Below are 23,368 nucleotides of genomic sequence, written 5' to 3' on the forward strand. Positions count from 1 at the left end.
GCCTTTAGTTTGGGTTTTTGTTTCCAGAGATGGTGAGCAGTTAAGCCAAGACTCTGTCCAGCCCTCCCCCATGTTTTGATAACCTTTCTATAAAAGTAAATACTGTGGATAGTTATTAATAAATTGTATATTCTTTAACTCTTCTCCTTTGACTGTTTCAGTTGCGGTTGCTGTGTTACCGTGTCTCCACTTCCCCCCTAGTCCACCAATGGGACGTAACAATACCTTAACCGCATTTATGTTCCAGATCATTTACTAACCTTCCCATGTGCCGATATTGTAGGAAAAAAAAATCATTTTTAAAATGTTGGTATTGAAAGCAATCCAAAGCTCTGCCGATTTGTCCGATATTGATGTTCTTTACTAATAATAGGGACAGTTGTTGTTAAGAGAGAGACCTGGAAACTGGACCCACTGGGCAGCAAAACATAAATCCATCAGGCTGAAATTTCAGGACTCATAGCAACTTTGCCCAAACATAGAAAAACAAACACTGTTCACTGTGATGGACTAGTTTCAAGTCTCTGAAAGTTAAAAGTTTTCCGTTAAGAAGTGAAGGTAGATGACGAATATAAAGTCGTATATATTCTTAAATTTGCAGCTGTGATGTCACGTGTAAATGAATTGTAGATGATTGTGTGAAAACCCACAATTATGACCCTTTAAGATCAAGTTAAACCTCCTAAAAGAGGAAAGAACATCAACTTTCTGTTATTATCTCTCAGTTCATCTCTTTCATTTCCTTTTTTTTTTTCTCTCTCCATCTTTCACTCCCGACACATTAGCACAAACATGACTTACACAAGGATAGCTGCGGTCTGTCTGTGTGTATATTTAGTATTTATAGGGCTGCAATATTTATATCTGACCCCTCTAAAAGAGCGCATATGACAGCCTCATGTAGTCTGCCAAACCAATAAGACCGAATTATGTTGTCTCCTCATTCTACACAATCCTCTATTCACTAATACAAACAAAGAAACCATTTCATAGACCGCAGCAGTGTGTGAGGGGGGATTTTAAGGTTGTTTCGTATGTTTACAGACTTCTCCGTTCTGTCCGTTTTGAGAGTAACTGATAGTTTTTGGTGTAAAGGATTGTTGTTTTATGCAAAGTTGAAACTCAAACTTTTTCACTGGTGTTCGGTTGGAAGTCGCCTACAAAATGCAACTCATGAGACTGTCCAGTAAACAATATGCTTGGTATTCAAGTAGTTTATATGATATGACTGCTGATTTTCTATATTTGGCTCTGCAGATGAAATCTGTTGACAAATATATGCAAAGCCAAACCAACAATGTGTATCCAAAGCTTCATGTATCTTATTTTTCTGTGCTGTACACTTCTATTGTCGCCCGAAAATGATTAAAAACACGTCAATGAGTCACACAGCTGCGCCGGGTGATATGAATGCTCTTTTTTTATGACTGTGTAGTTAAAAATCACATATTTTTACATCATTAAACCTCTAAAAATTATGAATTTTTTGAGGTTTGATGTCTCTAAAAAGGCAGTTTGAACAGCTGTGACGAGGAGTTAAAAGTTCACTCGGGTTTAGTATGAAAACAGTGAAATACTCATGTATGTCTTTATGTGTCCTCATGAATATGTGGTTGTCTGTGTTATCTTTGCACGTGTGTTTTTTATAGGTTTGTGTGTTCCTCTGTGTGTGTGTGTGTGTGTGTGTGATAAAAATGTAAATTGTGTGTGCATGTGTGTGTGTGAAACTAGAGAAATTTGAACAGGGATTAGGTCGACTGGAAAATAGTTTCCATGTTCCTCCTTTACCAAACCTACCAGTCCTCCACCAGAGACTGAAAGAAAGAAGGAAAAACAAAAAGAAAAAGACAGAAATGTTGAAAGTTGGAGTGAAAGAAAAGAAAGAAAGAGCTGGAGAAAACTAAATGTTTGAAAGTTGGAGAAAAAAGAGACAAGAGGGAGAGAGAATGTTAATGATTGGTGACAAGCGTGGGTCTCGCGGTCACCGCGGCAACCACCGACCACAGACACGGTTGCCATGTCATCATGTCAGAACATGTTTATTTATGCTGCTGGTACCACTAAATACACACACACAGAAACACACACACACACACACACACACATTTAGACTCCCCTTTTAATCAGTCCAGCCATAACACACACACACACACACACACACACACCCAGATGTTCCCTGTGGAAAGATGTCTGCTCCATACTTGACCTTTTACACTTATTGGTCTTTACACGCCACATGCAAAAAAAAAGCATGTACGTACACAGTTAAACAGTGTTAAACAGCAGAAACATCATGATACACACACACAGATTCATCATACATATGTACGGATCAGTCGTTATTAAGACATTTACAGTAGATGCAGCTGGAATGAAGAACAACTGGAGAACAAAAGTTCAGCTGCAGATTAAACGTTTCTTTTACTAAGCGAATGCAAACAAGAGCATCTTTTTGTAAATCTAATAGTTTGATTCATCCACTGAACATGATACCTGTGACAGTTCAATGTTTCCTGTCTTTCAGAGGATCTTTGATTGTTTGGTTTCTCTTTCTCTGCACAGAAATCTTGCATTATTCACACTGACAACTCCTCGTAATACTTCACTAATTGCATTAATTGAACAAATCTGAAACATATGCTTCAGTGTGGCACCTCCTTGCATAATTAATCCAATTTATTTAGAACTATTATATCATCTGATGTCTATTTCAATCAAACCACTACTAAACTAAACAACCTCCATGTATGTAACACTTAAACTGAAAGGGTCTTTCTTGCCCTGATCTTTGTCTTTCAGGTAACGTACACTTCCAGATTAAAGTGATTATCATAAAGGTTTTTATTATTTCAAACCCCATTTTTGATACTAATCACATTTAACATGGTTTCTGCAATTCAAAATATTTACATTCAGTAATTATCTCTTTGTATAGAAGGTTTTATTCTTGGTGGTAGAGTCCCCCCATTCCTGTGATTAACAAGTAATTCACAGGAAAACAGTTCATGCATGTACTCCACTTGTGTAAGTGTTTGTAATTTTATCTCATTGACAGAAGCCTCCCTGTTCACCAGTCGCTACGGACAAATTAGAACAGTGTTACTGAACATTTCCTTCTGCTGCTGCTTCAAATTAAAAACGCATCACAGTGAGGCTTTTATGTGTTTGCCAGAACTTTTCCAAAAAGGAGCTAAAAGTTCAATAAATTTGCTCAGTTTTACTATAAACTCTGGAAGCTTTTAGCTCAGTTTGTGCCTTATACTCCTTTTTCTACATATAAAATAGATTTTCTTCTAAGTGATAGATTATACTAACAAGTATTGTGTTTATCAAAAGCCTGATATATCTTGTTCCTCTGTGCCTTAGAGTTCCACCTCAATTTATTACTATAAACACTCAATCCCACATACACTGATCAATCCCACATACACTGTCCTGTTGCCAGAAATACTCACTAGCACAGCAAATGTGTATTAATCCACCGCTGAAAATAGTCCCTACCATACGTGCTATTCACTCCTATTCAAGTACTGTTTGCTAAAAACTACAGTGCCCTGCTGTTTTAGGATATTACTCAGCCTTTTTGTTGAATAAAACCAAATTTGTGGACTTTTTCAAGAGCTTTACATCTTCAGAAACAATAGGTTCAGGACTGAGAGCGAAGTAAAGTCAGAGAGTGTTGAGAGATGGACTGATACATTGTTGGTTTTGGGCTTTTCATGGGACATAAGAAAAGTCACATTCAGTGTAAAGGCAGTAATTTTTCTTCATTTATGGTAACTGTACTTATTATTAAACCAGCTAACTGACAGGATGGTTTTACCTGTTCAGGTATGAGCAGCTCCCGATCATCGATGTCAATCAGAACGTCCCCGCTAACGAAGTGGGGCATTTCACCTAAACAAACACAAAGCAGAGAGATGTTTTTAATATTAATTATTAGTCTGCCTGTTCGCTACAGATCAACCCATCTCTCTGTGTCGTACCTCTCCCTTCCTCCACCTCCTCCACTCGCTCCTCCTCTGGGTGGCACCGGAAATCCTCCAGCGACCGGATGGTGCACTGACCGACCACCGGCTTCCTGCCAAACTGACGGTTGTCGATGACTTTGATTACGATGGGCGGCATGTAGAGCTCCTCACAGGGAAGTCTCTGTGGAGAGGACGAAAGAGAAAGAAAGACTATAAAAAAGAAAGAAACGGGACAGAAAAAGACACCACAAGCTATGACCTACGGCTGCTCTTGGGCTCCCTGACTCTAATTGGTTATGCCACCTGCCTGCCTGATGCTGATTGGCTATGGCTGCTGACTGTCTGAAGTTGATTGGTCACGGCTTGGTGACCGTCCAATCAGGGCACCGTTACACCTTTGCTGACCCCTCCCATCTAAAGGAAGAAATGATGTAGAGATTTAATCTTCGTGCGGGGAATCAGAGCACAAACATCGCTTTATTTTGAAATCTGAGTTCAGCATTTTAAATAAATGTTTACATGTAAAAGTGAAACCATGAACATCAACATTTACTTTAAATGACAACATGGCTCAGTCTGTTCTTTTCCATCCCGTGATAATTTTAGAAAGAAGGCACCATGAAACTAATGACTGTCATCTAATGTCAGCATGACTTGTGTTACACTTGTCAATTAGAATTATTGCTTTTCAAAATAAAGTGCCAGTGCCAAGCTGCACCTCAGTAGCATGAAGTATAGGCAAGTATTTTACAAATCCAGCAATATATTTATGCAGTTTAACTTCTTTTTCATGCAAACTTCATCACAAATGTTGTGTTTACCTCATGGCATCCTTCCATCCAATAGCCCCTTTTATATTAGGTTTTATCGTTTTATTTTGAAATAAATATTTAAATTGACAAAGCTAAGCAACATAAATACAGTAAGTGAGGAAAGGAGGAAAAGTTCATAGTGTGAGATCAGCATCATCAGCCCCATGAAAACTTATATTTAAATTAAAAATCAATTACATTTACCAACTTTAGCACAACATCTGTGTGTTTGTTAATGACGTTTCTTTCAAAGATCATTTGCTGACAATTACTCCGAGTGGTTACAAGTAATAAGTAGCTATACCCTCCATTATCATCGCCAACGTTAAAAGGATTCAAAGGATCCATGTGTGCGCCATGTTGGAAATACAACAAGATGTGGCCACAAATGAGCAGCCATAAACCAGACAATAATCGCTCAGATGCTGCACGTGTGCGACAAGGCCTCAGTTAGAGAAAGCAACACGAGGGACAGACGTACAATAATCCAGAGGAGGAATCAAGAAGACCCTGAACTAAGTGGAAGATATGATATGACACTCTTCCCTCAAATCTACATGAAACTTCTTGACTAGCACTGCAATAATCATCCTCCAATCATCATTATTAGTAATGAGCAGGATTTGTGAACGGCATGTTTTTCTGACTTTGATTATTTTGACGAGAAGGAAAACTTGCACAACCCCTTCTGAAGCTCAGTGCTACAGAAAGTTCAATCTGTCATTTTCAATCCCAGTAACTGCCAATCAAGTTGCACATCTTATATTTCCTACATCTCAGCTCGTGTGTGAGCGGCGACCGGCTTCAGAACACAAGCAGACCATCACTTGAAATCTCTCGGTCGCTGCTGATAATATACGTTAAGCGTCAGCAGAAGAAGCTCATGCGGCATCTTTATGTGGATTGGGGGTTTTCAAGAATCCCTCGGCGCTGTCATAACAAGACATTAATGTGATCAGCTTGACTTCACTTAACCTTTCCTGGGTTTTTTTTTTTTACAGAGAGCTGAGATGCGGCTGATGTTGCAAAAAAAAAAAACGCACGACAAGCTTGAGAGAGACAAACTGCTGGAGTCGATTTCAAAGCTGCTGCTGCTGCTTGAACTCAATTTTAAACTTTTCAAGATTTTTACAGCAGCAACATTTAAAGACAATATCCCTTTAATACTCTCTTGTAGCCAGGCGGGCTCAAGGAAGAAAAAGACTTGTAATCCATTTGACCTCTCTGGCTTTAAAAAAGGCTTAAGTAGAGCTGATGATGCTAAACTCACACAATAAACTTAGAGCTAACATTAGGTGGTTAGACCCTTCAAAGAGCTGTATTTAAGGAAACTATGCACATGACATTTTCTTATGCCCCCGTGGCATATGAAAACACTTACTCATTCAACTTAAGACCTTAATATTGTTAACATTAAATGCTTGGACCTGGTTCAGGAGCTGAATTTGAGGGAAAAATATGTGCATATTTCCACAGTCCAGTTGAGGCTGTCATACTTCTGCGGTGGTCAACACAAGACCTTAATCTTGTTAGCATTAAACTGCCGCAGCCAAAGTAAGGATCTGTATTTAAAGGAAAAATATGTGAACATTTCCATACTCCAGTTAAAGCTGTCATAATAAAACACTGAGGTGATCAACTTCAGGCCTTAATATTATTAACATAAAACTCTAACAGCCCATTCTGGAGCTGCTGTTTGGAAAAAATGTGCATAACATTTCCATATTTCAGCTTAGCTTTTCATAAGAAAAACACTTTTGTGGAATGTGATGGCACCGATGTAAATTCAGTGGAAATATATTCTCGGAGGACGGCGTTAGATCTGAATAACAAACAAACGACCTTGCTCTGGCAGATGTTTCTGTATCATATCCACTAACAGGGTAACGGTGAAGCTGAGGTTAACGGTAGATTAGATTCGTCATAATCAAAAGCAGCTTCAAGTCTTCTGGGAGGCACTTGTGCAGCTTCAAGGAGCAACAAGTAGGGGATATCTGATAAACTGTTCCCTCAAATTACTTGTTTGTGGACTCATTGTACTTATTTACTCCCCTGAATTAATCCATTTATACCCCTTAAGTAAAGATTTGTGTCTTTATATTGCTAAAACATAAAAAACTACACTGTGAGATGTGGTTGAAAGCTCTCTAAATAGATAGTAGTAAGGACTAAACTCTCTTCTCAAAGTATTAACTTACTCCTTATGCTCTATGTTGTGAAAGGCAGCAATACGCCAAGAAACAAATTGAAATATTAGGGAATTATTCAAGATGAGATTAGATATTAAGGGAATTAAATAATAATAATAAGCATGTAAATTTGTAATTTAAGGACACAAATCGTTATTCCAATGGAAAGATTTATCAGAAATGTTCCTCTGGCCTCTGCAGATCTCTGCTGACACACAGTGCTGCAGAGATGAATCATTATGAATCAGACTTGTTGACTATGACTATCACCAATAACTTATTGATTAATTAAGTGGTGAGTTGACAGCTGAAAACCTCAATAGATCTGATTCCCAGAATCCAGAACAGCCATGTCAGCAAATGATTCTGGGATACATTTTTAACCGGTGATGATCCCTGACCACAAAATGATTAACTAGTTAAGAGGAATGCCGAATGCCTGATTGTTTATTAGCTGTAACAATGAAGCAAATAAACAACACTGTAGCTGCATAAAAGCAACAGAAGAAAGCAGCTGTTGTTGCGGTAACTAGTTTGCATGAGTAAGGTTTGATCTATTCCTTCTTGAAAGAGTTTCGACAGCTTTAGCCTTTTGGGTGCCACATAAAACTGCAGTCTTAATCGTCGCTCCCTGTGGTTCAAACTGCAGTACAAGTAAAGATGCCAAATGTTGCCAGTAACACAGTGAGAACTGGTAACGGCACCAAAACATTTAAAAGAGAATCACTACTGCAGCCAAATTGGGTCAGAAACTAGCTCATATCAACTTCCTAAACTTGGAATTTCAAGACTATTCAACAAGGTTCACCCGGCCGCTCCTCCTGGGCGAGCTAATGGCATCGTGAAACATGTCAGCGCTGAACACCCTTGTTAATTTTAAAAGCCTCGGCAAAGCGGTTTTATTTTTCCTTCGTCAGCGCGAAGGCTGAAATGTGCTGAATTACACATTTTAGCCATAAAATCTTTTGAGAAATATTCTTGTTGAGGGGATTTTTTCACTCTAGATGTCATAAATAAAAAAGCTTTTTCAGGGTCAATAGTAAGTCTCAGTGTTTTGGAGACATACGTACTCGTTTTTCAGTGACTTGCAGTTTAAAAGCATCCAGTCAGCATTTGTTCCAGAGTCATATATATACAGTATTTACTGGTAGTCATGGTAGAAATCCACCACCCTGCATCTTTACAACTCTGAACCGCACAAAGGTTGAAATAATTTCTCCTTGTGATCAAACTGGAACCGAGCTGGAAGCGTCTAAAATATGTGACTTCTTACAGCAGAATTACTAACAGAAGATTTCTACTTTTTTGGGAAGGAAAGGAACAGTAAAGTCCAGTAGTTTTGCTCCACTGACATTATTGTGGCTCCGCTGATGAAGATAAATGACTGATGCAAACCACATCACAGCGGAACTCATTAGCCATGAAAGCAGCAGGGCCTCTCCGCTGATTACATCTGTATAATGTGTGTGTGTGTATGTACAGTACAGCATGGGTCTTCCATGTTCTCACCACATCAAGCATGAGAATGTTGTCGTCAAAGTTTGGCTTCTTCTTCATGCTGCGGATGACGCAGCTCAGGATCGTGACGCCGCCGCACTCCACCTGCAGGCTCGGGGTGGAAACGCTGGCCAGCTGGAAACTCTTCAGGTTACGAACGCCCCACGCTAAGATCTGCAGGTCAGGAGAGAAACAGAAGTATTGTTATTATCTCTTTATTTTTTCCCATTAATGAACCAATTCTTTAGTCTATAAAATGTCATAATTGCGTGTTTTGTCAGACTAATATGGAAGATTTAAAACGCCTAAATAAAAGCAAATTAAATTGTTATATGTTTTTCCTCTTTAAGCATGCATTTACTGTGTTATAATGACATTAAAAACATGGTAAAAGGATTTTTTAAAAAATATTTTTGTCTTTAATAACTGAATTAAATGTTTTTTTCCAATGCCACATTAAAATCAAATCACAACACAACAAACAAAGAAGTGAGGAAGTGTTTTGCATTTCAGTGTTGTCCAGCAGAGAGCAGCATAGACCCACCAATACTAAATATAAAGCACTGTCGTTCGTTTTCAAGAGGTGGTGCAGGGGGGCTTTTTCTTTATTGGGATGGAGACGCCAAATGGAAAACAATCGACAAGCTACCAATTTTTCAGAGCTACCGTTGAAGCCTACAGGAGGTTAGTACTCGATACTCCAAACATTTTCGGTGGAATATTCCTTTAAGTTGAGAAGGAGTTTCCATCAAAGTGCTGCAACTGAGAGGAAGTTTGTTGAGCACGTATCATGGTACCTCAATGGCGGTTCTCTGAAGAACAGGTTTGATGCCCTGAGGAACCACGAAGACGTTGGGCTCTCTCTGAGGTGGCGGGTACGGAAGGTCCGACTCCTCCGGCTACCAATGGGAAAGCGGGACAGCGATGAGTCAGAGACAGGTCATCCACAAGAGACAAACGAGATAACACGAGACATGGAGCCATGATGTTTGCAGCCAGGCAAGTTTTGATTTTCAAGGCGACATAAAACAATGTAAGCAACTGTTAGATGACATCGTATTTAGTTTCAACAAGTCAGATGAGTTTTAGAGTGTTAAAACTACACAATTATCACATTTAAGACAAGGAAAAACTGTTTTTTTCTGCATTTGTGTCTTCAACAAAAGGAACTCATTAAAAATAACAACAGGCATAATTAAAAATCTACAGAAGGCTTGAGAAGACATGCATTTAATTATCTGTCATATTACTATTTTATCTAAGAAATGATGATTGAATGAACATTGTTTTCATTAAAAAAGGACCATAATTAATAATTATTCTGAGATCATAAAGAAACAGCTTGTAGAAATTGTAGAAGATCACAAAACAATTATACAAAACTTTTCTCTGGATTAAAAAAAAAAAAAAAAAAAAAAAAAGTGATCATGAGAAAACTTTAAGTAGAAAAGTCATCTCAGGCCTTCTGTACAAAAACAAAAATACCGCATACAACTGAAACTAAAATGCTGTTAGTGGGGGATTTCGGGTTGTGAAAGACAATGACGATGAAGAAATGGCAAACAGTAAGTGTCCACTTTGTACCCATTGCTGCAGGCTTTCAGAGAGGAATCCTGGAAGAATTAACTGAGGAAGTAACAAAGACAGAGAAGAAAAAAACAGACGACAAAGACAAAGAGCAGAGAAATGAAAATACTGTAGAAGTACCTCAGGTGGAAAATCTCATTATTATAATCAGCATTATGTATAAAATGTTCTGCACACATTATCAGCAAAATATAAAATCATTCATTCATCAGGACTCAAATGTGTTTTAGTTACTTTACATTTCTCAACGATTTGTTGTCACCAGAGACATTAAATCCAATTAAGTATTCCCAATTCTGCAGATTTCCAAGCTCTTGACTGTATGTGCTTCTATTGTATAATGTTGCAGTTGAACTCTCTTTTTCTGTCATTTTAATCTAATTAATATTTCAACTTACACGTATGTATTCAGATCAATCAGTCAAAGTGTTGACAAGATGAACAACGTTAAATAAAAGTGTGACCTGTAGTCAGTGTCAGTGCAGCGTTACCTCATCTAGAACATGGGAGGAAGTCAAGATGTCTCCCTGTGTGTGAAAGAGGAACAGAGAAGTTTGATTTTAGAGGCTGAAAATGTACAACAACAAACAGAAAAAAGGGGAAATAAAGAGAAATAAATCAAATAAAAAAGGAAAAGGAAAAAATGAAAAAGAGAAACTGACCTCTTGACCTGGAATATGGTGAACTGCTGGCTGTAGACAGAAAATGGAAAGATTAATTATTTTTTAATTAAGATTATTCACTTATTTCATTTTTAAGTTACTGGATTAAAGGTCAGACATCATACCATCACCTCCCATTTACACCAAATGTATTACATAAACACTCATTTACATTTTTGTCATTGTCATTAGAAGACTGTGAACCAGTACGAATTCTCAAGTAGCTCAGTAGGGACAAATGCAATGAGATATGGCATTTATATTTTAAGTAGACAAACTGGAAGTAGGCAAGTGTATAATACCAAAAACAGCAACAAAGAGGTGCAACAATCAATAAAGTGCTAAAAGGTTAAAGGGACTCAAGCGTTGAGGTGTTCAGTGCGTTTCTTTGATGCACCAAAGACGTCAGCAGAGCTCAGTCGCTCAATTCCACCATCACAAAACCACAATCTAGAAGAGTCTGGATTGTGACTTTGTACCAGTCATTGATGGTGTTACCAGACGTCATTCATGACACAAGGAGGGCGCATTTACATCGGTCGCCTTGAAGGGAAGCATCAAAGCTTTGAAGTTTTTGCGAGCCGACACCGGGAAAACCAGCGGAGGTGGACGAACAGAGGTGTGACATGAGCTCGTTTAGGTTGGTTGGTTAAACACCAGATGTGCCGCTGTGTTCTGAATCCTCTGCAGAGGTTTAACAATGCATGCTGGTAGTCCAACCAGGAGCGAGTTGCAGCAGTCCGGTCATGATGACCTGAGCTTGGACTCACTTACACCCACACACATATCTAAAATTGTTCTCTAAACCTCAAAAACTGATGCACCCGGATAAAGTATCCGTATTCCCGAAACCCTTAAACACAACATGCATTTTTCGAAATATAAATATGATGAAGAGGAAAAAGAGAACAACAGACGTTGGAGGAAGACGAGCAAAACAGATTCACAAAGCGGTGATGATGCTAAGAATGGAGGCTTGACCCTCTGACCTTTTCTCTGCGTATGAGCTCGAAGGCGGCCAACAGTTCGCCGGCGTTTTTCTCCCCTAGATGAATCGGGAACCAGGCCAAGTGAGGGGAAGGAGAGAAGGAGGGCTGGCACACACAGCGGCCCATGAACTCATCCGCTCCCTAGACACATATTTAATCAGAAACATTTATTTGTTTGGCAAGAAAGTTAGAAGCTACTGCAAAAAGAGCGACAGTCCAGCCTCAGCAAGGACAAAATAGACACACACAAAGCCTTCACAAACACTCACGTAGGTATCCTGGTCGTAAAGTTCCACCACAATGTTTGGCGGATTGGCCATCACGACCTCCGGGTCGCCAAAAATCTCCACCTCATAGAAGATGAGCGTCTGGTCCCAGGTGGGATTGAGGGTGTTGCGCACCGTCACCGTCTTCAGGGACTGATGGAGGAAGGACACAATGGCGTAGGGGTCTGGAGGGAGTCAAACAACCAAACACAACCTTAATAAACATAAATAAATCCATTTTGCTGCTCTAAAATACTTGGTGACTGGTAGGTCTAATAACGATAATGATCAATAACGATCAATCTTAAAAGTTAAGAGTGTTTTCTACAAACATTCTTAAACTTGTGCACAATTTCTACAAGAATTAACTTGCGTGTGTGTTGGATTAGTTTTACTTTCTGATTTAAACATCAACATCACTCATTTTACATCACTTAACAAAAAAACTTAGGTGTTCATGGTAAAATTACAGACTTAAAAATGCACAAAAACAATAAAAACTTAAATAAAACGTGCGTAGGAATGAAGTGGAGACAAAATGAAAATAGCTATTGAGAGCTAAGAGATTACAGATTTGAATAGAACAAGTTTGTATTCTCAAGATTTTTTAATATATATATTTATTTATCTACAAATCATGAAGTGGGCCAATTTGGAACACCCATTAAGTTAGGTACCCATTAAGCCCATGTCAGAATTTTGACATATTTTGACAAATTAAACAATAAAAACATTAGAAATTGGTATAAATTAATTATTGACATTTCAAATGAGAGATTAGGCTTTCATTTTAACAAAAATGTTCTCACTTAAAGTGGGGCATTATATATGAAAAATGTCTGAAAAGTGGATTTGGTGGGCTTAATAGGGATGTTTACCCTAGTTCTCGGTTCCTCCTGCAACTTGCGTTGCTTCTTAAGATGCTTTTATCCTCCTAAAAAGTGTTTAGGAGTCACTTCTTAATCTGCAATCATTTCTAACAGTCTTAAGATGCTTTTGGGAAACACCACTTAAGTTTAAGAGGGTTTGTAAGATAGATTTTAGTCTTAAAATGCTTTTGGGAAATGAGGCCCTGAGCTAAAAGGTGACAATGTACCTATTTTTCCTTGTGCATGGTCAAATGAACAGAACTACAGGTGCAAAAGTGACCCAACTTTATGGCACCATTCATGCAAGAAAGTGCTTCACATTTAGAGAAATCAGCTGAAAACAATTTTAGAAAGTTAAAATGAAAATACATGTAAACTGAGCCTGAATAAAACAGCAGAGAAGCAGTAACAACAGGTTTCCAGCAGCCGTTTATGAGCCTCAGCTGAAGTTCCTGTCCTACGATGTCAGTAAAGGATGAGGTTAGCGTTGGAGCTCGGGAATGCATTCTTAATCAGGGTCCTCGCAAGTATAGCGGTCCAAACTTAAATATGTGTGTCTAAACTATCCTGGCGTCCCACTCGGTGACATCAGCAGCTTGGGAATGCCGAGCTCGAGACGGAGGGCTGGGAACGCCGCTCGGAGAGGTTTGTTATTCCAGGTCACAACCACTCTCCTCCATGTTAACACAGCCACACACACACACACACACACACACACACACACACACATATGACTTTCAATGTGGACACATGCATAAAAACACACACACACACATACATGTACAGTGACACACATACAGAGCGAGTAGTTTGTTATTCCAGGCCAGGAAAAGAGTCTCTATGGAGCCGTTAGCATCAGGGTAAACAGAAGCTAAGTTGCATTTTCCCACCAGCCCTCAATTAACCCTGCAACTGACACACACACACACACACACACACACACACACACACACACACACGCACACACACAAACACACAAACTTACATAACCCCCCTGGGCTGTTTGTATTGCTGTTTATATGAGCTAATGGGCTGTTGGGAATGGACGGTAATTGAATGGGTCACCATGGGTGGTGCGTCTGTACAGTGTGTGTGTGTGTGTGTGTGTGTGTGTGTGTGTGTGTGTGTGTGGAGGGGAAGCAGCGGTAGTCAGGGTCCCAGTGGGAGCCACAGGGGTACATAAACACAATGAACACTGAGGAGAGAGAGGGAGAAAGAAAGAAAGGGAGGGAGGGGAAAGACGGAGAGATGGAGGGAAGAAAGGGTGAAGGATGGAGAGAGAGAGAGAGAAGAATGAAGGAGGGATGGAAGAGAGGGAGGACTGGAGGAAAAGAGAGATTTCTAGATGGAATGAGACTTTATCATCACTAAAAATAAAAATAAAAGAAAGAAAGTGTGACAGAAAGAAAGAAAGATGGAAATAGAGATTTAGACACATAGGTAGAAAGAAGGACAAAAACAAAGAAAGGAGGGAGGGGAAGATGGGGGAAAGAAAGAATGAGGGACAACAAGAGGGAGAGAGAGAAGAATGAAAGAGGGAAGGAGAAATTTCTAGATGTGGGAATTTGGATCATCACTTAAGATGAGACAAGACGAGAAAGACAAAAGATGAGAAAGACAGAAGGAAAGGAAGACAAAATGACATGATGATGACAATGATGGAGAGAGAGAAGGATGAAGGAGGGATGGAGGAGAGGGAAGACTGGAGGAAAAGAGAGATTTCTGGATGTGAGACTTTATCATCACTAAAAAATACAAGAGAAAGAAATACAGAGACAGAAAGACAGAAATAAAGAGATTTAGACATGTAGGTAGAAAGAAAGAAAGACAGAACAGAAATAAAGAAAGGAGGAGAAAGATGGAGGAAAGAAAGGGTGAGGGACAATGAGAGAGAGAGAAGAATGAAGGAGGGACGGAGAAAAAGAGATTTCTAGATGTTGAAATTTGGATCATCACTGAAAATGAGACAAGAAAGACAAAGAAAGAAAGACAGATAGAAGGAAAGGAAGACAAAATGAAAGCATAGAAGACAGAATGACTAGAAAGACAGAAAGAGAGAGAGAGAGACAGACAGACAGAGAGATTTAGCCCGGTAGGTAGAAACAGACAGAAGGAAGTCAGTGTTTGATAGTTGAGTCAGTCTTTAATCATGGCCGCCCAGACGCCATGTAATACCAGATTAACACACAACTGAAAGCCATCCATCAACTCTACTCATCCGTTACACTGTGTGTGTGTGTGTGTGTGTGTGTGTGTGTGTGTGTGCGCTAACAAGGGGCGAGAGTGATACTAATTTATCATTTCAGTCAGGGGCCAGGATGCTCTTTCTTTCTTTCTTTCCCTCTTTTTTTTAACCAAACCTCCCTCCTTCCATCTGTATCTCCATCATCTATCATTTCTTCTCTTTTCTCCGTCTACTCATCCCTCCCCGTCTTTTAAAGCTCCGTCTCTGTTTTTACATCTGCGGTGGGGTTTCTGATTATCACACACACACACACACACACACACACACACACACACACACACACACACACACACAGTAGCCGTAGTTTCCATGACCTCTTTGAATAAAAGAAAAGCATTTTCTCTTTTCTTCTTTTTTTTTTTTTTTGCTCTCCCCCTTCCTGTGTCAGTCTTTCTTTCAGTAACTATCCAGTCTCTCCCTGATGCAGCAGTGCAGAAACATCAAACTAATAATAATAATAATGAGCTTTTAACAGTTAAATCATTATTGTTTTAATGCTCTTATTGTTTAAAGCTTTAATTTGCATAATATTAAAGCTCTAAACTTCTTTAGTTTCAATACAGAGCTGCTGCAGAAGTAGGAAAACCTCATTAAAAATCTTATTTCCCTTTATAATAACACAAAAAACTAAAAAAAAAAGAGGCGAGACGAGGTGCTGCAGTTCATTTGGACAAGTTTTTAGACGACGGAGATTACAGCTAAAGAGCTCGAAAAGAGGTTTTTTTTGGATAAAGACGAAACCAAGCTGCAGTGACGCCAAGCACCCGAATAGCTTCTCATGCACCTCAATCGCCAAAATAAAACACTGGCGTCGTACGTTTCTCTACGCTTTAAATGTCGGATCGCATTTTAAGCTTTTCTAGTGTCATTTAATGACACATTAAACAGCCGTTATTAGCTGTATAATGATGTTTTATGATGTGACAAGGCTGAGGTTAAGATCTGGTTAGGTTTGGGCACTGAAACCACTTGGTTAAGGAAAGATGGTTTGGGTTATAGAATACACCATTTTGTCGCCAGAGAGACGTCTCGCTAAAAATACACATCCACGTTTGTCGGTCGAAGCGGGAAGCGAGCGGTAGCCTCGAACAGTGAGTGGTCTCTGCTGCTTTGATGCTTTTTCAACTTTCTTTCAACATGGAAGTGAGCTCACACACATGTCATCTGAGCTACATTACTTTTCCCTGAGATACGGAGTGTAGAGATGTCGATACGCTGCTACGTGTTACATGTAGAGATTCGATGCATCTGTGGTTTTTGCAGAAATGTACGATGCCAACATGTTATTCTGGTGACTGAGCTGTTTCGTGGGTGTTGTAGTTGTTTTGTGCATGTAGAAAAAAGTATCATTCAACTTCTAAAAGCGAGTGTTGTAGAAGAGTTTTGGACAAATGAAAGAAATACCGACTGAGAGATTGAAATGAGTTTCAGAAGCTGGTGGAACAATTCGATCTGAAAGTTGTTTGGAGCTGTTCCTGGTGGGTTGAGTGTGTGATTGCATGTTTAAGTTCACTTTCTACCAAGCAAATAAGACTTTCCAGCCACCAGATGGCGCAATTTACCAGCATTGACACTGATACGTGACAGATGCATGATGGGAAACATGTCAAAGATTTTAAATAAGTCGCTGTACGTCACCTGAGAAGCTGTCTTTGTCCATAGCCAGCAGGTCTCTGGCTTGGTACAGGTAGCAGCGCAAGTGGTAGCGGGTTCCACCTACACACACACACACACACACATACGTCATTATACTGGGAAAAAAGAAGTAGAAGAAGAAGGTGGAGGAGATAAAGAAGAGATAAAGTAAAGAGTGTACGCTGTCTTACGGTCAAAGAAACAGGATATGGTCGGTCGGTTGACTCCGAACGTGGTTGTGACTGACTTGTCGTCGTTCTTGTCCTCTATGCTGCTCTGTGAGAGGAAGAGGAGGAAGAGGATTGACAGGAAGAAGGCCAAAAAAGGAGGAAAATGACATTCAGAATAAAGAAGAATAGAAAACTCTGACTTGAAGCTGCTATAAAATACAATATTCATGAATAATTGCTGCATGTTTTCCTTCTGCAGGGCCTTTAAAAGTCTTAATATACACAACGTAGCCAAAAATGAGCGACTTCACTCATTCTTTTGTGGCTAAATGGAAGCAAACTTCAGCTTTTGGTCTTGTAGTTTATCTTAAATGCAGTTATTTGACGTTTTATGAATGTGAAAAGTCCAGAAATCGCATCAGTAAACATGTTTTTTTCTTCTTCGGTGTGTTTAACTTGTGTCTCTCTCACCAGAGAGCACTCCAGAGCAAAGATGGCGGCCGGTCCCGTCTTCTCCAGCGGCTCCATGCGGCACCTCCACCTGCGCCTCCTGAAGCTGTCCGTCTTCCTCGGCTTCAGGTGGAACCTCCAGCCGAACAGCGAGGCGTACTCCCAGCCTTCCCTCTCCGCCTCGTCCGGACGTTGCTGTAAACACAGACACACATTCATGATTCATTCCATTATTTTTTATCTCTGAACAAAGATATAAACTCAGATTATATGATGTAACACAAGTTTAAAGTGACATGTTTTGAACCCAGAAGCTGTTGTTACATCTCAGCTCTTCTTTTGCTCATTTGTGCGACTAGACCGCCATCTAGTGGTTCATACAGGAAACTACGCACATTAGAGGATGACATGATGAAGACTGAGGACTGTTGTGAAAATCCAGCTGATGAGAATTAAATGTTTATTGGCTGAACTGGATGTAAAAGAGATTATTGATCCATATTAATATTAATTAACAGCTGCATATTCTCTACTTCTATCCATCATCTCTTGACTCAATTCAATGCAGTGAAACTTTACTAGCATTTAGACATTTTGGTTTAAAAAGATGTTGTCAAAGCATTTACATACTTGAGAGACAACATGATGTAAGTACATGACTATAATGAACACATAAACAGGTAAACACAGCGTATGGAATAAGGGAGAAATAATTATGTAAACATGTATTGTTTTTAAGACAATAAAAATAGCAAATGGGGAAGAAAATGAGTCTTTGTCTCCTCAGAAATCTTCCTCTTCATCAAACCCACAACCGGAGTTCAGCAGCATTATTCTGAATCTATATCCAGCAGCTTAACAAATTTAGTCCTTTCATATACTTGATCAAATCTATTTTGAGTTTAGCTTTCAACCACTATAAGCTACTTAACTCATATGAAAAAAGACATTTAAGTGTGTCAAAACGTTAATTGTTATTCTTGTTTATTGTAATTCAGTTTATGTTGTCTTGAGTTTTTAGGAGGTCTTTGTATAAGCTTTCTTTTTAATAAGCGTTTGTTCGCTTTAAATCCATGTACAGCTGATTATATGACGGTAAAAGTTTGTTTTTATCATATGTGGATGTCAAAAACAAATCATTTTTTTCTTGAAAAACAAAAAAATAATAGTAATGTAAAAAGTAATAAAGTGTTTGTGGTAGTGAACACAGACTCAGCACATAAAAATCTATGATCGTGGATCTTTTATCAGCCAGTGTTTCTTATATATTTTCATGGGCGTTCAGTAGTTTAAACACTTCATCTGACAACATTTTCATCTTGCAGTTGCTGAATTATTCTTTGCTGTAAAAAAAACTGGATAGAAAGCGATTAAACTCTGAGTTTAAAGCTGCACTAATCAATATCTTTACATGAACAAAGGGCCAAATGTCTGTCTGTAAGGTTAAATTGCCTTGAACCCTCAGATATTCATCCCCCGACTCCGCAGTTCTCCTCAGATCTACAAAGCTTTTCATCATCTTTCACCTCTTTAACCAGAACAGTTTCACCTGTTTAAAAACTCTCTCGTTACCTTTCGGAGCGCTTCCATCTTCTGCTGGTCTCGTCGTCTCAACCGTATCCAACGCCTCCGTCGGTTGGTGTGATACATCTTCTCGGCCGGTACCCAGGACTTGGGACGGCGGTCTGGAGGGATGGTGATGCCGTACTCCCAGCCTGAACACACACACATAAACACACACACAGAGGTTGGGATTATGTGGCTGTAGATAATGAAGAAGAAGCTTTCTTGTTTAATCAACGGTACCTTGATCATCCACAGCTCTGTTGAGGTCTTCGCTCCACTCCACCTCGTCCCACACCCAGCCGGGAGGACACTCCACCTCGTCCTTCGGCACGGCTTTCTCCCCGTTCTGACACACACGTTCGGTTTTTAGATTTACAGAGATGTGAGTGAAGTCGTGACATGTACAGAAACACACACACACACACATATAAACACACACACGTACCACATCAGTGTAACCCTCCGGCATGCCGATCCACTGTCCGCCCGGTAACCTCATCTGGTTTTCAAACACTTCCTCTGTGAAGATCATGTGACCGGCGTCCACGTCGAACAGCAGTCTGAAAGATTATTAAAGATTCAAGATTTAGTTTATTGTCATTTTCTTACTGTGTGTACTTGAATACACACAAAAACTGAAATGCTGCCTCCCAGTACAACAACAGAACAGGATTTTATAAAGATATACATCTAAAAATCCCTTAAAAAACGATAAAAACATGTAAATCCTAAAGAGAAAAAAAACAGAAAAAGATCAAACCATTGCCAGCACAGTGCATTAAAGAGCATTCAGACACATGAATACACACAATCAGATACTTTTACAAAAATTACCTTTACTAATAACTTGAAACATTCTTCATGAACATATAAAATCATCAAGAAGAAGTCAAATGATAAATAAATTACAATATGACTGATATGACCTGATGATTCTGTTCTTTTCTTTTTTCTACTTTGTCTTTTTCCAATTTTTTAAATGCCCCCAAAAAACTAATTCACACATATATATATATATATATATATATATATTTAAAAATTAAAAACATAAAGAAATCATATGAAGCAACTTGGGTATCAGTTAAAATACAAAGATAAATATATCAACAACAGTTTTACAGTTTGGTATAAGGTCTAAAATATGTTTAAATTTCTGTCTGGCTTTCAAAATAATTAATCAATAATGATGGTTGGGGTTAAATATACTAAATTCACACCTCTATCATACACACACACACACACAGACTCACGTCTTCTCCGGGCTGATGAACCAGTCTCCGGCCCAGGTCCAGCCAGGCGAGGGTTTGAAACTCTCTTTGGGTAGTTTCACTCTTCCGGTGACGTCGCTGAACTTGGGGTACGTCAGACCAGTAGTCCCCCAGCTGCCCACCAGGGCGAGCCGGGTCTGGTTCTCATACTACAGAAAGACACGATTTGACAGATCTGGGTCACGGGATGACATCATAGCACGGCATCTTGAAGTTTTTGTACAATGTTAGATAAATAAAACATGAAGAATGTATATAAAACACATAAAACCTGTAATATGAAGGAATAACTGCAAGTGTGTTGACTTGTGCTTAATTTACAGACCGTCACTGTCAATAAAGAGGTTTCCATTCAAAAACAGCATAAATTGACGGAGGAATGACGTAATTAAAAGAGCGCCAGACAAATCTCAAATGTAGGAAAAGAAAATGTGATAGAAATATGACAAAATGTTGGTTTAAGGCTTTAATTTGAAGAACGTTACAATTTCCTCATCACTGCACACAGATATGTTTTCGTCTGTTCAGTGGAGCAAAAAAGTTATAAGTCATATAATTGATGATTTGTTGAGTCAGTCTAACTTTTCACTTCGGCCAAATGTAAAAACTTTTCCATAGTGTTTCAACTTTTTGTTTAAATTTCCGGCGTGTCTGCAGCTTTTTTATGCACAAATGAAAACTGATGGAAATGCACTTAGAGCTGTAGAACTGTTTGTGCTGAAGGCTGTTGTAAGTTGCTGTTAAAGTTCACATTGGAAAGAGGTTTTGCTTGCTGTAATCTTTCCTCCTGTTCGTTCTGACCGTTAGAAGATCCTCTGTGATCCTCACCACCGCCGGCAGCAGTTTGAATCTTACCGTTTCAGCAAAGACGGACAGTTTTCCTTCAGCGTATTGGTTGAAGTGTTTCACATCAGCGGCCAATCCAAACCAGACTTTGACCCTCAGCTGACCAGGAAGTTTGGCTTCTCCGCCGCTGCCCTGTGGGTACTGTACACACACACACACACACACACACACACACACACACACACACACAGGTTAGCCACACTTTATTTCAGGAAAGATAAATGTGTTTGTGTGTGTTTCTATGTGTGTATAAAGTACCTTGAGGAAGACAGTCTGCAGTTGTCCGCAGTGTTTCCCACAATGCTCCTGGGAGAAGAGCACCGTGTGCGCTGGGATCCGGTGGTACGCCACCCTGCGGTCACCCTGCAGCATCCAGATCACTATGTCTGGAAGACTGTTCTGGGGCTGGGCGAGAGACATAGACAGGCACACACAGAGGGAGAGAGAGAGAGAGAGAGAGAGAGAGAGAGAGAGAGAGAGAGAGAGAGAGTTTATTAATAGTGTTTCATCTTCTTATTAAAATGTAAATGTTCCTCTTTTAATAAAACCAAATTAATTTAATAACAGTGATCATTATATTCTTCCTTCTCCACTGCCTCCTACTCTTCCTCTTCCTCCTCATCACCATCATCATCATCATCAGCAAAATCAGTTGCAAGAATAACATTCAGTTAAAAATATAGACATCAAAAACAAAAAAAGGGCTTTTTGTAAAGATGTTTTTAAAGAATAACACTGATGTTGTTTCCTTTAAAGTATTATATGTACATTATTACATCACACGTCACGTTCAAAATCTGCTGGGAAACTGCAAAACTCAGTAAATATTGATCAAGATCACAACATTTTTTACTCTTGCTTTAGATGTTTTCTGTTTTTGTTAGTAAAGTGTCCAAAAAAGGACATTACAGACATGAAAAATGTGTCAGGAAATTTGGCAAAAAACAATTTCTTGCAAACCTAAATCTAATTTTTCCTTCTGTAGATGTACAACTTCTTTTTTGACATTTATCTGGGTTGTTGGCATTAGAGCTGCAACGATTAGTTGATTAACAGAGAATGATTCGGCAACTATTTTAATAATCGATTAATCGTTTTGAGTATTTTTTTTAAAGAAAAAACACCCAAATTCTCTGGTTCCAGCTTCTTAAATGTGAATATTTTCTGGTTTCTTTAGTCTTTTATGACAGTAAACTGAATATCTTTGGGTTGTGGACTGTTGCATCTTGGGCTTTGGGAAACAATAATCAACATTTTCTGATATTTATAGATCAAACAACTTATCGATTAATCAAGAAAATTGACAGGATCAGCAGGCAGGATCACACTGCTCACACACCTCCTCGGCTATGGTTCTCAGCCTGCTGGCCCAGTCCTCAGCCTGCTCCATCACAGTGGAGAGCTCAGTAGCCGGCCCGTGTTTGAGAGCCTGCGCCGCCTTCACAATCTGTTCCAGGTGCAGAGTACGAATGTGCCTCAACGAGCGGTCCAGAGGGGTCGCGCACTGCCAGTGGTCGAGAGAGGGCAGCTTCTCACTGGAGACACGAAGAGAGAGGATAGTGAAGAGAGGTGCAGGATCAGAGATCAGAACGGGATCCACACTTTAAGAGCGTTTACCTGCAGTCTGTGATGACCTGATCCAACAGCTCGACCACTCGGAGCTCCACCTCCTCCAGATCACTGCCCGCCTTCACTTCCAGCTGCACACGCCGCAGGTTCTCCTCCTGCACACACACACACACACGTTCAGATGGTGAATGAATGTGAAAGTCGACAACTCAAATAACTCCCAATAAAGACAGATGCACATGAGCACACAGATGAAGAACCAACCAGTCTGTCGATGATGACCAGCAGCATGTTGAGAGCCTCGATCCTCGGTTTGATATCTTCCCATTCAGAGGACAGAACCACTACTGGCTTAACGTTTCCCCAAGGGAGGTAGTAGTACTGGCAACCTAAAACACACACACACACACACACACACACACACACGATCAACAACACAATCATTGTTCTTAAACCATCATCAGCAAATCAATCAACATTATTCTACAATCAAAGCTCATTATAAGATAAGAGAATATATAAATATATGTATAATATACCCAGAGACTTGGGCTCAAGTGTTGCTTACAGCTGCATATAGAAAAATATGATGTACACATAATATAAGTACATAATCTCCATATGTACAGACATGTGCAAAATATACTACATGCAAGAGTTTACACTATCGCTGAAATATTAGAACACAATGAACAGTGGTGAGTAAAGTGTCAGAGCATATTTAAAAGAATAAAAACATTAAAAATACTAAAAAAAACAGATGTGCAAATGAGGCAA

At 39.4% G+C, this 23,368-nt stretch overlaps 1 protein-coding gene across 12 annotated transcripts in view; it reads right to left on the reverse strand.

The window, feature by feature from the left end:
* Positions 1 to 23,368, reverse strand: part of dysf (dysferlin, limb girdle muscular dystrophy 2B (autosomal recessive)) — a 104,619-nt gene that overhangs the window by 47,604 nt on the left and 33,647 nt on the right. For 7 of the 12 annotated variants that reach the window (XM_042401012.1, XM_042401017.1, XM_042401013.1 and 4 more), the window contains 21 exons: positions 22,856 to 22,980; positions 22,640 to 22,746; positions 22,362 to 22,557; positions 21,281 to 21,427; positions 21,032 to 21,163; positions 20,159 to 20,325; positions 19,354 to 19,468; positions 19,149 to 19,254; positions 18,915 to 19,057; positions 17,364 to 17,537; positions 16,914 to 16,998; positions 16,726 to 16,803; positions 11,977 to 12,158; positions 11,708 to 11,848; positions 10,719 to 10,748; positions 10,548 to 10,583; positions 10,054 to 10,095; positions 9,267 to 9,368; positions 8,482 to 8,643; positions 3,987 to 4,152; positions 3,824 to 3,897 (listed from right to left, as the gene is read on the reverse strand). In XM_042401012.1, the coding sequence (XP_042256946.1) occupies positions 3,824 to 3,897; positions 3,987 to 4,152; positions 8,482 to 8,643; positions 9,267 to 9,368; positions 10,054 to 10,095; positions 10,548 to 10,583; positions 10,719 to 10,748; positions 11,708 to 11,848; positions 11,977 to 12,158; positions 16,726 to 16,803; positions 16,914 to 16,998; positions 17,364 to 17,537; positions 18,915 to 19,057; positions 19,149 to 19,254; positions 19,354 to 19,468; positions 20,159 to 20,325; positions 21,032 to 21,163; positions 21,281 to 21,427; positions 22,362 to 22,557; positions 22,640 to 22,746; positions 22,856 to 22,980 (2,510 nt within the window). The remainder of the gene's footprint in view (positions 1 to 3,823; positions 3,898 to 3,986; positions 4,153 to 8,481; positions 8,644 to 9,266; positions 9,369 to 10,053; positions 10,096 to 10,547; positions 10,584 to 10,718; positions 10,749 to 11,707; positions 11,849 to 11,976; positions 12,159 to 16,725; positions 16,804 to 16,913; positions 16,999 to 17,363; positions 17,538 to 18,914; positions 19,058 to 19,148; positions 19,255 to 19,353; positions 19,469 to 20,158; positions 20,326 to 21,031; positions 21,164 to 21,280; positions 21,428 to 22,361; positions 22,558 to 22,639; positions 22,747 to 22,855; positions 22,981 to 23,368) is intronic. The other 5 variants (XM_042401015.1, XM_042401019.1, XM_042401016.1 and 2 more) reach the window with 1 other exon arrangement.

The sequence above is a fragment of the Thunnus maccoyii genome, chromosome 22 (assembly GCF_910596095.1).
Source record: "Thunnus maccoyii chromosome 22, fThuMac1.1, whole genome shotgun sequence".
Classification (NCBI taxonomy): domain Eukaryota; kingdom Metazoa; phylum Chordata; class Actinopteri; order Scombriformes; family Scombridae; genus Thunnus; species Thunnus maccoyii.